At 42.7% G+C, this 15,300-nt stretch overlaps 1 protein-coding gene across 4 annotated transcripts in view; it reads right to left on the bottom strand.

The window, feature by feature from the left end:
- The window catches only part of gripap1 (GRIP1 associated protein 1), a 45,361-nt gene that overhangs the window by 3,360 nt on the left and 26,701 nt on the right, over positions 1-15,300 (bottom strand). For all 4 annotated transcript variants that reach the window (XR_014917044.1, XM_085442806.1, XM_085442805.1 and 1 more), the window contains 6 exons: positions 13,763-13,819; positions 13,383-13,482; positions 9,830-9,960; positions 6,853-6,969; positions 6,352-6,445; positions 3,309-3,481 (listed from right to left, as the gene is read on the bottom strand). Coding sequence is in view for 3 of the 4 variants with exons in the window: in XM_085442806.1 (XP_085298932.1) it covers positions 3,309-3,481; positions 6,352-6,445; positions 6,853-6,969; positions 9,830-9,960; positions 13,383-13,482; positions 13,763-13,819 (672 nt within the window). In the remaining variant the exon portion in view is untranslated. The remainder of the gene's footprint in view (positions 1-3,308; positions 3,482-6,351; positions 6,446-6,852; positions 6,970-9,829; positions 9,961-13,382; positions 13,483-13,762; positions 13,820-15,300) is intronic.

The raw sequence follows: 15,300 nt of genomic DNA, 5'->3' as shown, positions 1-15,300 counted from the left end.
ATAAAATGTTGACAAATGGGACATTTAAAGTCAATTCTTTGAATTTCTCCCCCTAAACCAGTGGTTCCCAAACTTTTCTTTCGCTAGGCCCCTCTTTGTTTTACAAGAAAAATGCCCCCCCCCCCCAAGAAAAAAACAAAACACGTCCTCCAACCACACACGCCCATATTTTGCTCCATTGCGGTTTATTTCACACCTCAAACATTTACTAAACAATTAAGCAAATACAAGTAATCTGCAGGTAGTACGAAAATAATCTACTGACTCTTTTACGCTGCGTCCGCACCTACACGGGTATTTTTGAAAACGCAGCCGTTTCGTCCACGTAAACGGCGTTTCGAATCACCGAAAACGGAGATTTTTTTAAAACTCCTTTTTTCCGTTTATGTGTGGACGAGGAATACAGAGTTCGTCACGCAGCGTCAAAGGTATGACCCTTTTTTCACGTCATGCTGTGGCCACGTTATTGTTTACATGAGATGAATAGCAGATAGAGACAAAATACTGTTAATCTGACTGTCTGCAGGTTTTACAGGCTTACATACACACACAGTTACTGTCCCTCCATTTACAAAGGCAGAGGTGTCACGGTGTGATTATTTTGCGTGTAGTTGTTTTTTTCCTGTGTAATATTATTCAGTATTACTATCAAATCAAAAAATGCCTCTCTGTGCAAAATGGGTTCAAAAACAAACAGCTGTGGGATCCTGTTTGTCTGTGATTTGAACCGGGGGAACAAATTACGGCAGGATCAGCCTGATGTTATTTGTATCCCGCTGTAACTTTACTGTATAAAGAGCAAACATCTCTAAACTGTCAGGAGTAGGGATGGGTACCGGTGCCCGAAGAGGAGAGTCCTGGCCCCTAACCCTGCCAGTGTAGCAGAAATGATGAGGATGATGATGCAGCAGCAGCCGTTCTTCTCTGCGTGAGTAGCTTAATGTTCGTGTGTAATTTACGTTGAGTAGGCTAACCACGTTATTACATTAATGCATGTAAGGTGAACTAGCAAACATCATCATAGCTACATGCGGCTGTCTTCTTGTTTGATGGCAGATACTCCCTTCACCCTGGCCAAAAAGGCTAAAATGACCAAAGAAAAAGTGGAAAACAGTTAAACATGAGAGGTTTTGGATAAAGTTTGTGTTTTTTCCATTGTTTAAGCACTGCTTCCATCCAAGAGTGATACCATATATGCCCCATAGCTGCAGAAAAGGCTAACATTGTTATCTTTTTACAAAAAACAGCTGAACATGAGAGGTTTTTGGACCAATTTTGTGTTCTCCATTCTTTAAGCACCGGTTTGAGCACCGTTTGAGCACCGGCACCGTTTCAAAAGTACCGGTTTGGCACCGGTATCGGATAAAACCTAAACGATACCCATCCCTAGTCCGGAGCAGTTAGTCATTACAACAAGTGTTTGTGAACTAAAAGCCAAGAATGTGGGATCCTGTTTGTCCGTGATTTGAAGAGCCCAGCGCTGCTCCCGATGAAGGGAAAACCAATTCTGCAGGGAGACCTACTTTGGCACTTGTGCAGGTGAAACCAAAGGGAAGATGCTTCACCATATTTTCTAGTCTTTGTCTTGGAAGGAAGCTGGTTTGGAAACATATTCAGCGATGCTTCATCTCCTGCTTTGCGTTCGTGTGGAGCCCCGTCAAAAACCTGTCCATTACGCTAGCAGTGTCCAAGCGTTTTTGTTTTTTTTCCCCTTTTCATGCCACGCCCCCCTTGCAATGGCTCTGCGCCCCCCCCTAGGGGGCGGGCCCCACACTTTGGGAAGCTCTGCCCTAAACCAACTCGCTCTCTAAAAACTGATCTTAGATGCAGCAGACTTATGGGGAGTTGGGCTTTACCTGGCCGAATTTTTCGATTACTTTTTGAAGTCGTCCTTGGCTGTGCGTCTTTCTCCTGTTTGTGCTCTCGTTTCTAATCCAACACACAACATCTGCTTCCTCCGTTTTTGTCGGAACTGTAAGCTGGCAAACAGCTGGCAGATAGATTACAGCCACCTTGTGGTGGTAGTGGTACACTACATGCACAAGACAGATCGGACAGATGTCCGTAAAAACGTAAATTTTTTTTATATTTTATGACAAACTTGTTTTTGCGTAAGGTTAAGCTTTGTAAGCTATTTTATTTTTATTCAAAAACCATGAACATCCCCATTTATGGCTGATTTAGACTTCTGAGCGAATCTTTGTACAACTTCACCTTCGCCGTGTGTGTGTGTGTGTGTGTGTGTGTGTGTGTGTGTGTGTGTGTGTGTGTGTGTGTGTGTGTTCCAGCCACGATAGAAAAAAATAATATGTCAGGACTTTTCCCCCCATTTTTTCTTGTAGTGTGTTTTTTGTTTCTTTTTCAAAGTCAAACGTGTTTGTCCCTGAAGTGTTTCCACATCTTTGGACTTTACCTCACGCCTGATGCTTTCAACGATCTCCCTCTAGGAAGATCTGACACTTGAAAGAGCGATGATTATTCCTTATGCTGAGACAATGATTGATATTCTCTCAGTGATTCATTCAAACCTGCGGTGAAATGCTATATGAGGAAAAAGCATAGGAGGAATCAATGTTACGGAACAGGCCAATCACAGCAGTTGCGTTGACGTGGCGTGCTGTTAGATTTTCATCAAAGCGCCCGTATGCACAGCACAGATTGCTACACTTGCTGTTACTGCGTGTGTGTAATTGTTTGTGTGAGATAAAAGCGAGTGGTAGACCATGGACATTCGCTGTTTTGGCGATGACCTCGCACTGGGGCAAAGTGGTTTGGATGAGAACCATCAACTCCAAGTCTGAGCTGATGGTTCTTAGCTGGAAAAGGGTGGAGTGACCACATAAAGAAACCCACAAGGCTGATGGTCTCCGTGTGTGTACATTACCTTAATGAAACTGTACATACATTGTTTACGTGTTTCATCTTCAGTCTTTTATTAAGTGTTTATTGATGTTTCTATCAGATTTCTTTCAGCTGTATTAATTAATCATTCTCAGTAATGAGATCAATGAAGATTTCCTGGACAAAGATGAATGCAGCAAACTGATGGATTAGCAGATTAAAAATTAATAATAAGACCTGTGGAAACACTTCAATCAGTCTCAGCCAATCTGAAAAAACATTGTTTAGCCACCTGTGAAACTTCCAGGCTGTTCTTTCTGCTGTTATTGGTCTAAACAGTCAAGTCGGTGAAGATGAAAATCATCCACCCTGTGTGTGTTTGAATCGGTAATTTAAAGGATATTTTATAGAACTAAACCCTCACCCCGTGGAAACTGTCCATGTAGCATGTTGGTGTGGACCGTTACCTTCTGCAGGTGCATGTTCTTGGTGAGCTGCTCCTCCAACATGTGCTGCAGCTTCTTGTTCATCTCCCTCAGATTCTCGTCTCCTGGTTTCACCAGCTCTCTTAGGACCGAACCCAGACCTCCCCGGTCTCCCTGAGAGCCTCCGTGACCTCCGACCGTGCTCCCCGACACATCTGAGCAGAAAAGCAAAGACGCGAGATTCAACAGAGATTCGTTTTAAAAGAAACATGCTGGTCAAACGGCCCGAAGAAAACACCAGAAGCAGTCACAACAGGGAAATAAGGAGATAAGAACAAGGAGATGAAGAGGAGGGTGAGGAGTGGAAACAGGAGGTTTGTTTGTTTTGGTGTTTTCCTTTATTTCTAACCAAACGTTGCACACAAAAACACAGAGGTGAAGCTCGCCACCAATCATGGAAACAGACATTAAAAACTGACTCTAACGGTAAGAAAACACAGCGTGGCTAACATTAGCAGTGCTAATAGTACCAGCAGGCTCACCTGCTTGGTTACACACCGCTTGAATAGTTACGTCTGTATTTACTCGAGCACAGCAGACACACAGCCATTTATGTTCTACATCAAAAATCTTCCCACGCTGCTAGTTTGCAACACAGATCATGGACATTATCTACGAGGTCTGTGGTGCAGGACACTCTGGGTAGTTACAGGTGGCTTTGAACATTTCGTTTTTGGTAGCCGAGTCAGCTAACCCCGTCATCAATCATCGGCAGCTCATCTATTCGATGTGTTTCCTATCATCACAATAAATCGTTTATACGGTTTACTGGGGTGACTCTGTCATCCCTCCAAAGCTGTTTCACCCAGATTCTGGCGATCACAATATCAGTGAGTCATCATCTCGCCAGGAGCTGCCGAGAAGCCCTCAAGCAAGGCACCGCCCACTCAACTGCTCCTCGTATCATGCTGGAAACTCTGCAGCTGGTTAAACGGACTGCAGCGCGCTCAGTCAGCTTTTCAAGACAAGTTTTAAACAAATGTAAATGAACACTGAATGTAAAGCATATAACTGTGTGCGAGTGCTTTTCTAACGAGTGCAGTTTGAAATATTCACACACACACAGACAGTCCAGCCTTTAGAGAAGCAGCTCCGCTCTCAGTTTTACTGCCCATTAGATTTACCATCATTACTGCGTTAATGGGAGTGGAATGGAGAGACAGAGGAGGGCTGAAGCAGTCAAACATGAAATTGAAAACAGCAGGAGAGAAAGGACAGCGTGAGGCAGCGGGACGAGGGGGGGAGGGATGGAGGAAAGGTAACTATTTATACAGCACATTTCCCACAGAGTCGTTCAAAGAGTTTTACACTGAGGGGAGCGAGAGGATTAACATGAGAAGCTGCTTTTTGTTTACTTCTGTTTAAAATCCAAACCTGCCACGTTTCAGTCCATCTGCAGTTCACACTCAGACTGCACGATTGTTCAGATTGTTCTATTTTACGGCTTTAATTTGATTTTTTTACCACAGAAATCAAAGCCACAAAAATAAGGCACACAATATCTATCATATCCTTCTGCAGCAGCGACCAACTTTCTAATTCATTCTAAAGAGCCACATTTATTACAACACAAGCTGAAATCAGTCGCTTGAAGTGGACCTCTGCACCTCTTACACCTGTGCGGTGAACACTGGTGCTCCTCAGGTGAGTCAAAATCTGGCAAATGGTCCAGGTGTGACCAAACAAAGTGTATGTGAGGCCAGGAATGATGACCTTGAACATAACTTCAGCCAGACGAGGAGGACGATACTTAATTGAAAAATAAGTCTGCTGATAGCTGAACAAGTTATTAAAAACACTTCACACACGGCAGCGTCACCTTTTGAAGACGGACGAGCGGATAAATATAGCAGCGGTGAAACATCAGAGACGTACAAATGTATTTACAGAGACGTGGGAAAGTGAAAATCACTCAGACCAACGAGTTTCTCCGTCCTGACATCCGTCCAGCACGAACTTCTCTCCGTCGTGTTGCAGTGGAAACGGCTCGGCACGAGCGGCACATGAAAGTGTTAAGCACGCCTGTTTTTTCCACCGCTTGTTCCTGTTTTCTCCAAACACAAAGAGTCCATGTAAACCTGAGCGCAGGTAAGTGAAGCGGCAGATTAAAGTGGTTCTAATTAAGTGTCACTGTCAGATAAACGACGTGCTGAGCTGGCTAACTTTCTGCTGACTGACGCACTTTAAGTACCTCAGAGTTTGGATTAGCACTTTGCACCAGCGACTCTTCTCTCAGTTTTACCACTGAGACGAGGATTATTTCAAAGACATATTAAATAACCGTTTTGTACCTCGGTCTGTTAAATGTTCCAAAACACTAAAAATGAAGATAATCAGCATTTTAAAGAAAATCTTTTTCTTTTTTTCTTTGAACTACATCACACTCCTACCTGGTGCTTACTTTACAGATCATAAAGCAGAAAAAGAGCCCGGAGTCGTTTAGCAATGGTGATGTCATAAAGTTTGTGAGGACAGCATTTCCAGCTCCGGTGTTTACAAAACTGTAGCAGCAAACAGAGTATCGATAGATATCATATCCATTTCCAGCTCCATGTTTTTAGTCTTAGGCTCAACTAAAGTAGCTTTTCGTGACTCACAGTTAAAGATGAGATGACCATGTTAACGCTCAGCTCTCAGTGACAATATACAGACCCAAAATCACCACACCTCACACCTGTGAGCATCGAGCACGGCTCCACAGAAGAAAAAAGCTGAACTGTAGCTAGCTAGGTCAGGAGCTAACTATTATTAATAATGCTGAGTCACAGAGTGGATGTCCACAGCAGTCCTGACATGACATTCATGGCTGTTTCCCATGAATTGGGACTCGACACCACATCTCCACTTTCTGACCACTCCTGCCTGCACACACGTTCATGACGCCAACTTTGACATGTCTTTGCCTTTTTTGCTAAAAGAAATGTTCCTGGTCTGTGGTTGAAACAAAAACTGAATCACAGATGCTCCATAACTAACTACAGTTAAGTTCCAGATGTTTCTGTGAGGAGATGAAACGATTTCTCACCTCTGCGGCTGTCCATCACGTACGTCTCTATGATGGCGCTCTTTCTGCAGATGTCTTCAGCCATCGATGAACAGCTCACCTCCAGATGTTTCACCTGAAACAGACAAAAAACACAATGTGTTTATGTAACAACAAACTAAGTCCTTTCTTTAGCATCATTAAACCTGAAACAACTTATTAATATTTAAGTGATTAATAAAGTTCTGCTGAATTATCCACTGGCCTCACAGTGCTACTATACAAACTACCTAAATATTAAACAGACATTAATAATGCATCTAAAAATACAAACCTGCATCTAAAAACAGGACAGACGTTTTACTGTTGACTCGAATAACAAAGAGAAGCATTAAAGCCTCTAAAAGGCACAAGTGAGGCGTTAAATCAGGACGTGGAGAATGTTCTGCTTTCTCTGTTAGTTTTCCACTCCTGTGTCATGTGCTTAGGACTTCAGGAACAGGACATATAGTTTGCTTTCTGGTTTAGCCAAAGACTCCTCACCTTCTCCTCCAGCATCCATTTCTCCTGCTGAACCTCAGCGAGCCGCTGGAACAGCTCTCCGACCTCATCATCGGATAATTCGGCGGGGCGCTGAGACTGAGGGCTGCCTCCTCCGGACTGACAGACACACACAGAGGCTTCAGTTAATGTGAAAGCTCTGCTGCCTTGCTTTATAGCACTTCAGAGCTCATTCAAACCCAGAAGCTCATTATGCAACCAAGAGGGAATTCGTCACATTATTGGACACGTCACAGGGAAGAGTCCTAAAGAATCGGATGAGGTTGAGGCTGCCTTATCGTTAACAGTTTATTTGTAAAGAAAAAGTACTGAAGCTGTGTCTGATGTACTGCACATGTGTGGAACGCCAGGACTGAAATAACAACACTTTTATAACCACTCTTTTAAGTTGGGTTAAACACACTGGCCAGAATCATCAGGAAAACAGACACAATAATGTTTGGTAATAGACTCGTCGCTGTAACTGCTTTTTCTGTGTTTAATCAAACTCAAAAGCTGATCATTCGCTGTATCTCAGAGGTTACAGTGTCTGATGTGCAGCTTCCTGCTGGTACAGTCAGGTGCTAATGGCAGGACAGTGAAGCCAAACTACAGACGTCTTAAAAAAAAAAAAACTTATGGTGCCACATGAGGAGACTCTCAAATGCAACTGTGAGAGTGTCGTATTTCCACCTGAGAAAAGGTTTCTAAGACAGAACTTCTCCTCTTCCATTATGGAGGCATGTGAGCTATTTGATAAGAGAGCTTATTAGCAGATTTACACGTTGGTCAATCAATAAAGTTGTTCCTCTTCTCTTAAGTGTTCCTGGAGTTCCTGCATTGTGAATCGTTTCATCCTCTCTATGCATCTTGGAAGCAGGTGAAGTTGTGCCAGAAGCTTTTGCTGCCTTTCACAGGCTTGCTAACATGAACATTACCTCAGTTGTGTGCGAGAGGATCAAACTGCTGCCACAGTCTGTTCTGCTTTTACACTTCGGTACAGCAGCTGCTATCACAGTTTGGGTTCAAGATAATAAGCAGACTTTGTAGTCTCGCGTGTTAAACTCTGCTGAGCCGAACTTTAAAGTCGGATGGAAACAAGCGAAAAAAGTCATCATCATCAGCCCACTGAGATCTATATGTCTGAATGCACACAAAAGCATTCAGTTTGTAGTTTCTCATTAAAATTTAAAGTGTGGACCAAAACGGGACCTTTGAAGCACGCTGAGGCTTTAATCATCACAGAGGTGTCTGATGGGAAACGTTGCAGCAGCAGGACATCATCAAACCCTCTTTTCTCTCATGTGATGCTGTTGCTAATAACAACCGCATCACCACAGTAAACTGAAGTGATGGAGGACTCTGCAGTGTCATGTTTTGACAGAAACACTCATCGACATACAGAGAGTCTGTCAGCTCTATTTACAGTGTTTCTATCAATAGAAACACACACACACACACACACACACACACACACACACACACACACACACACACCACTGACAGAGATAAATATGGCACCAGGAACTTTAAAGATAAATCAGTTGTAAAACGTAATAAAAGAACAAAAGAGAGGATGACGGGATGTTACAGTTAAATCTGTCTTTCAATACAACCTGGAGGTCAGAGGTCGTGATTTGACCTGACACAGAGCTAAGAGGTCAGGAGCAGAAGCTTGTTTAGCTTTCACTGAATACACTAAAAACACTAATTAATCCACTTTTAACATGACAGTTTTTATCTGTCGAGGTTTCAAACTGTGACTTTTTCTTACATTTAGTTTTAACACAGCTTTAATAAATACCACTGTTTACATTTTAATGTGATGAAAGCGCACAGCCGGTCAGAGCTATTCTCCATTATTCTGCCAAATTAATTTTCTGCTTCACTTTCCTAAAGCCTGAAGTATTCAAACAAAAAGGCAAAAGTTATCAGAAGGTTCTGAGAGCAGCTCCATAAAAACCTGTTTAAAATCCTACTCTTGGGCATATTCACACAGCTTCCAGCATGGCTGAAATTTTACATCACATTAACTGAACTTTGAGTTGAACCTGGGTCTTTGCAGGAAATGGTCCAGAGGTGAACAAGAAGATGGCCTTGAATGTGAACATATTTTAATCACACATTTTACTCAGTTTATTATTGTAGAAGGTTAAAAAAAAAACCCTCAGATGTTAACCTTTTATAGCTGTTGCTATGAAAACAATGTGTCCTTCCAACAGCATTAGTTTGTAGCTGCAGACACAAAGTAGCACTTCAATTAAACCTTCATCTGAAATTGAGATTTCGTCAACTTGCCTGAGGTTTTGTGTAAGCACTCAATGTGTGCTCCAGTAGCTGAACAGCAGAGAAGTCGTATCCAGTAAAGCCTTTAATGATGCGTAAATCTGTCACAAAGTAACATCAGCAAACTGCAGCTGGAGCATTAAAAGGCCCATCAGAAAATTTTCCTTTCACTGTTTCCTCAATCAGTCGATCTGTGATCTCGCTCACGGCTGAATCCAGAGCCGGCCGGAATCTCCACATCCTGAAGACGATCCAGCTGCTGTTGCTGGTCATGTATGAAGTACTGATGGAACGTTTTCAGCATTTTCAGGCGTTCAGCCAGAACGCCATTCTGGCTTAAGCAGCTGCTGACTCCAGGCTGACAGGACATATTCTCAGATGTTCATGTTTGTGTTTGGATTTTGAGATTCATGATGTTGATCACATTTCAGCCATAAACCACCATCAGTACAATGAAAAATAAATAAATGATAACGTGAGATATTGAACCAGACGAGGTCCAAACACCAGTCAACAGAGAGAACAGATGAGTGCATGGCAGCCATTCAAACGCACCATGATCAGGCAAACTGAAAAACACTGCCTGCTCTGTAAGTTGGAGCTGAGTGTGCTGGCTGGGATAATGTCCACACCAAAGCCTGAAGTGTCACAGACATCAAGCTCTGTGTTTAAGGTGGCGAGGAGCTCCACCCACCTTATTCTGATTGGTCGACTGAGACTCCTTCATCATGTCTTTGTAGGAGAAGGAGGACACGGAGGACGAGTCTCCGGTCTGCTGAGTTCGACTGGGACTGTTGATCTCTGACAGAACTAGCTCCTCCAAACCTGAAAGAACAACAATTTCACTCTAAGCATCAGGACATATTCACCTCTTTAAAGCTGCAGTCCACCCCAGACAAACTCTAAATCCCCCAGCTGTTTGACAAAGACTTTTACTTCAACTGCCTTTAATACGTAGCCTTTTACTTTGAGTCTGTTCAGTCCTGTGAGAAATTAAGAACACTCCATGTTTCAGTAGCTCGTAGAAACACTTTTAGCAGCATCTATATGACTTCATCAGTCTCTCACATCACTGGGGAAGAATTTTGGCCCACTCAACCTTGCTTCAGTTCATTGAGGTTTGTGGGCGTTCATGTTCGCACAACTGTCTTAAGGTCCTGACAGAGCATTATAATCCGGCTGAGGTCTGGACATGGACTGGAGCATTGCAACATCTTGATTCTTTTCTTCTTCAGTGTGCTTAAAGCAGGACACTGTTCAAAGCACAGCAGTAACATAAGGTCTATTTATGGCAATAAATGATCCCTTTAAGCAGTGGATTGGTGAATATACCTTTTAAGAGAGCATACGTTCTTTGAAAGCAGAAAGCCGTCTCTTTAGAATTGCAAACATCCCTTAAAGGCAGTAAGTTGTCTATTAAAACGTACACTGCCCCTTTAAGACTGTTGTTTGAAAGTGGCAAGTTGCCGTTTATGGCAGAAAACTGTCTTTAAAAACACCACAGTGTTTCTGTAAGATACTGGACCACCATGTTAAGCATGTGGACAGTCCATTTAAAGACCAAGACTATTCCTTTTAGTATATGAACATCATTTTAAAGCCTCCTGTTCATATAAGACCTATTTATGGCAATAAAGGCTGTTATTGCTTTCAGAAAGCAAACTGCTCTGTTAAGCTGCTGGACTGTCAAACAATCTTTTTAAAAAAATGTGGACATCCTTTTAAAGCAGCAAGCCGTTTCTGTAGGAATGCAAACAGCCCTTTAAGGCAGTAAGCTGCCCATTTAAATGTGGGCTGTTCCTGTAAGAGTGTGATTGTTGCTTTGAGGTAGTAAGCTGTCTGTTTACGGCAGTGAAACTGTGTTTTTAAAGCAGCAAGTTGTCCAAGTAAGACAGCAGTGAGAGAACTGTCCCTTTAAAGGACAAAGTCACTCCTTTAAGGATGTCCTTTTAAGGCAACTGGCCGACCCTTCAGGCTGTCCCTTTATTGTCCAAGGCAATGAACTGTCTCTATAAGACATCCCACTTTACCATTAAGACCGTGGACTGTCACTTTTAAAGCAGCACGCTGTCCTGTTAAAACGACAAACTGCCCCTTTAAGGCACTGGGACGTCCCTATAAGGCAGGTACTGGGAGAGATGGATAAGTAGCTACTTTAAAATGTCTGATTCTCAGGTTTGTGCAGAAGAGGCTTTTAAACATTCAGCACTGCTCATAGATTATACATGAAGCTCAGAACTACCCTGCACCGCTCCAACTGAGAGTGTGTGTGTGTTTGTGTGTGACAACAGAGAGTCTGCTAAATAAGCACCAGAGAATAAGAAAATATGCAATAAAAGAATAACATTTAAATAATATTAAGTGGAAAAAGTTAAAACTTTCAAAATTCCATTTGATGCAGGTGTGGGCAAGAAGTGTTTTGGTTGTGTGTGTATTTGCTTGTGTTTTGCCAGCAGACGCCAGTGTGTCCAGCTCAGCTCTGGGAACCAGAGCGCTCCATTAAATATTAAGCAGGAGGTTCCGGACTGAGCCAGAACCTCCTGACGCAGGGCTAGCATGCCGCTTATTATCGGACTGGTCACGTTACAATCACATCTTGGCCTCTCACACACACACACACACACACACACACACACACACACACCCAAAACTGCTGTCTCTCCTTCCTGGAGTATTTAAATGGGAGCACCATCCTGTTCGGGGATTTATGTCCTCTACCTCTAAGTTTCAGAGTCCCGTCAGGTTCAGCTTTATGGAGCTCTAAGTGTGCAGCAATCGATAACCTGCAGAAACATGCAGTGCTAATGTCTACAGATTACTCGAGAGAGGAACAGAGTTTCCCATCCAGAGCACATCACACCAGGTGTTTTACAGGACATGAAACTGGTTTTAAAATGCCCAGCTCTTCCAGGATAAGTGGGTCGCCTGCTTTAGACACCGACTGATTGCCATCCAGGGCTCCAGCCTCCAGCACAGATGCTGATGATCATGGATGAACTTGTGCTGCATGAGCACAAGGCTCTTGGCTCATTGGTTGGAGGCATGATTGTGACAAGTGTATCATCGAGCAAAAGCTTGGACCACTGTTACTGAAACGACACCTAATAACTGTGACATGACTTCAGGTATGGTGTCAACATGTTTCATGCTTCTCATATACCCTGTGTTTGTGAATGTTTCGTCAGCAGCAGACGTCAGCATAATCTTGTACATTGTGTCCTGAGGCATCTCTGTGATGACTTTTAGTTTTTTTACTGGAACGTTTTTAACAATTACAGGCATAAATCAGGACAAACCTACATAGACTCATTTTTAAAAAGCTATTATTAGAATTTATCAAATCGTCATCAAAAACCTTATTTACACCAAGGGGGCAGTTTTTTCTCCATGTAATGTACATGTGTTACTCCACAGAAGACTCACCTTTTAAAACTACGGGCTGCTTACTTAACATCTGTTCTGTGAAAAAGGGCGATTCTGAGCATAATGTGCACATGAAAGAGAATCGGTAACGATAGACAGCAGTGCTATGAACAAAAAAAAATGTACGCACATATCAAGCTCCATAGTTTCCTTTTAAAGTGTACTACAAGGCAGCACAGGAGCACAGTGGTTAGCACGGTCACCTCCCTGTCAGCGAGATGCTCCTGGACTCAAATCCACAGCCACCTTCGGTCTTTCTGTGTGGAGCTTGCACTCTCTCCCTTGCGTGGTTGCAAGTGGACTGGCTCTTGTACAGCACATTTATACTAGGCACAAAGCTTTATACAACATGTCTCATTCACCCATTCACACACACATTCACATATCATTTTTCTATATCCAAGGCCTTTCTATTTAACTTCCACACTCCAACAAATGCATCAGGAGCAACTCAGCAACTACAGTATCTTTGGCACGCAGATCAGAGCAGCCATGGAGAGAACCACCAACCTTATGATTAACAGATGACCTGTTCTACTTCCTGAGCCACAGCCTCCCCGTCGCACTGTTTAAGCCTCTAATTGGTTGCCCTGCTAACAGCAACTACCAGAGCAAATAGGTGGGGCTTCTTTCTGGTTTTGTAAATCCTGATGGGAAAATTGACCATTTCACCGAATGAGAGGAAACAGATTAAAGGTTTTCAGACTCTGAAGCTGATGTTGCGTCAGTGGGACTGAAGAATGAACAGATAATACCAGCATTTAACTAAACGTAGAGGCATGCAGACGTGAGGACAGCATCACAGTTCGGGGTGCGTACAGTACCTGTCCTGGTTTTGCTGTTGGTCAGAATCTCCTGGAGCCTCTCCTGCAGTTTGTCTGCTCGCTTCCTCTCCAGCTGCAGCTGCCGCTTCAAATCCTTCAGCTACACACACACACACACACACACACACACACACACACACACACACACACACACACACACACACACACACACACACACACACACACACACAGGTTTATTTTCTAATTATTATTTTCCATGCACCACTGCTCTCAAATTACTCTGCTAAATATTTTTCCTTTCTCATTGCTATTCAGATTCTCGTCTTGCAGTATCGGTTCATCAGTCTGCGTCTGTCACTCACACAGTCCATCCGTCTCTTTGTCTCTGGCAGCATCAGTCAGATAAACAGTAAACTTACCGCTGCGCTTCCCTTCTTCTCAAGAATCCTCTGACCGTCCACAGTGTCCTTTATCTCCTAAACAAAGAAAGCAGGTCAGAGACATCACTGTCAGTTACTCTGATCGTTCTAGTTCATTTCCAAAGTAAAAACGCCAGAAACATTTCCTGAACTGAGAATTTACTGCTTCTGTTTGTCAGACATTATATTTTCTGACTTTTTCAGGGCATTTTATACTATTAAAAAAAATGCACAATACCAAACATGAACACCTGGGTCCATACTGTAAACGTGCCAGATCTAGCTTAAAATGGACATTTTCATCTGCAGTCACGATTGATGAAATTATTAAACACGAAAAAAAACCCAAACCAGCCAGAACCATGTCAAAGTGAAAGCAAGCCTGTAGCTGATTTTAAATCTGCTCAGCAAATTATTTTGGTTCCTTAACATTTTGGCCCACAAATTCTGTGCTGTGATCTGCAGAGCATCGTGCAAACACCAAGCTAAACAGACGCTCGCACCTCCACACAGCATAAAGGGAGGGTGACGCTAAAGGCAGACACTAAAACACATAAGCTGGGTGAATAAACAAAGAGAAGAGTAAACAGATTTTGGTGCTTTTTAAACAGGTCCACAGTTCCTGGGTTCAAAGTGACACATTTGTAAAGGTTAAAAACCTCGGCCTCAAAGGGACCGTCTCCTTTTATCTCTAGCGTGGGCCGCTGCATCAACCATGTAAAGACCTTTCAGAGGACCTGCTCAAAGCTTTGCTGCAGTGCTGCAGACCACTTCAGCTCTGCTGGGAGAAATCCTAGTAAAGGTGATCGGCTTTTTCCATTAGGACTCCTAAACTGTGGAACCGTCTGCCCCTTCACACCAAAATACTCTTTTAAATCTCGTCTTTAAATTTTCTCTTTTAAAAGGCTTTTGTGAATCTTTGGTGTGGCCATGTTTTCGATCCCGTTGTGTCTCCTCATTATTGTTTCTTTTTATCATGTTCTTTGCTTTGTTCTTGTAGAAGTGTTTCACCCTTTATCATCCAAGTATCATACAGTGATAGACTTGTTTTAGAATTCTGAATTTTCTCTCTAGCTCAAAAAAGATGAGCAGCAGCGCTAACGTTAAGCGTACCTACTCAAGTCTCGGCAGAACGGATTTTCCTGCCCGTGTTCAGACAGCAGTGCGTTGTGAATGCTTTGTGATCCCTGAAAAGCTCACCTTGGAATTTTGTCTGTAGCACAAAGGTTACCGGAGTTACAATGATTTAAAGAGCATTCGAAAGGCTAGAAATAAATAAGTAAATGTATTTGTGTATTATTAATTTCTTATTGTAAAATTCTTTGTCATTTATTAAGAAGTGTATGTAAGAAGGGGGAGGGGCGGGGCAGAGACTCATGATTGACAGCTTCTGTGTAGGGGTGGGTGTTGATTATCGATTTATCGATTAAAATCGATTCTAGCTCGGATAACGTGATATCGATTCATTAAAATCCTGAATCGATTTTTAAATATACATTTATTTTGCCCTCAGGTTAAACCTCACAAAATTTAAACAA

Source organism: Copadichromis virginalis, linkage group LG20, assembly GCF_057382275.1.
Source record: "Copadichromis virginalis isolate Kocher_CV1m ecotype Utaka linkage group LG20, C_Virginalis_male_GT1.1, whole genome shotgun sequence".
NCBI classification, from domain to species: domain Eukaryota; kingdom Metazoa; phylum Chordata; class Actinopteri; order Cichliformes; family Cichlidae; genus Copadichromis; species Copadichromis virginalis.
The sequence above is the reverse complement of the archived record's forward strand: the minus strand, read 5'-3'. Positions and strand labels throughout refer to the sequence as shown.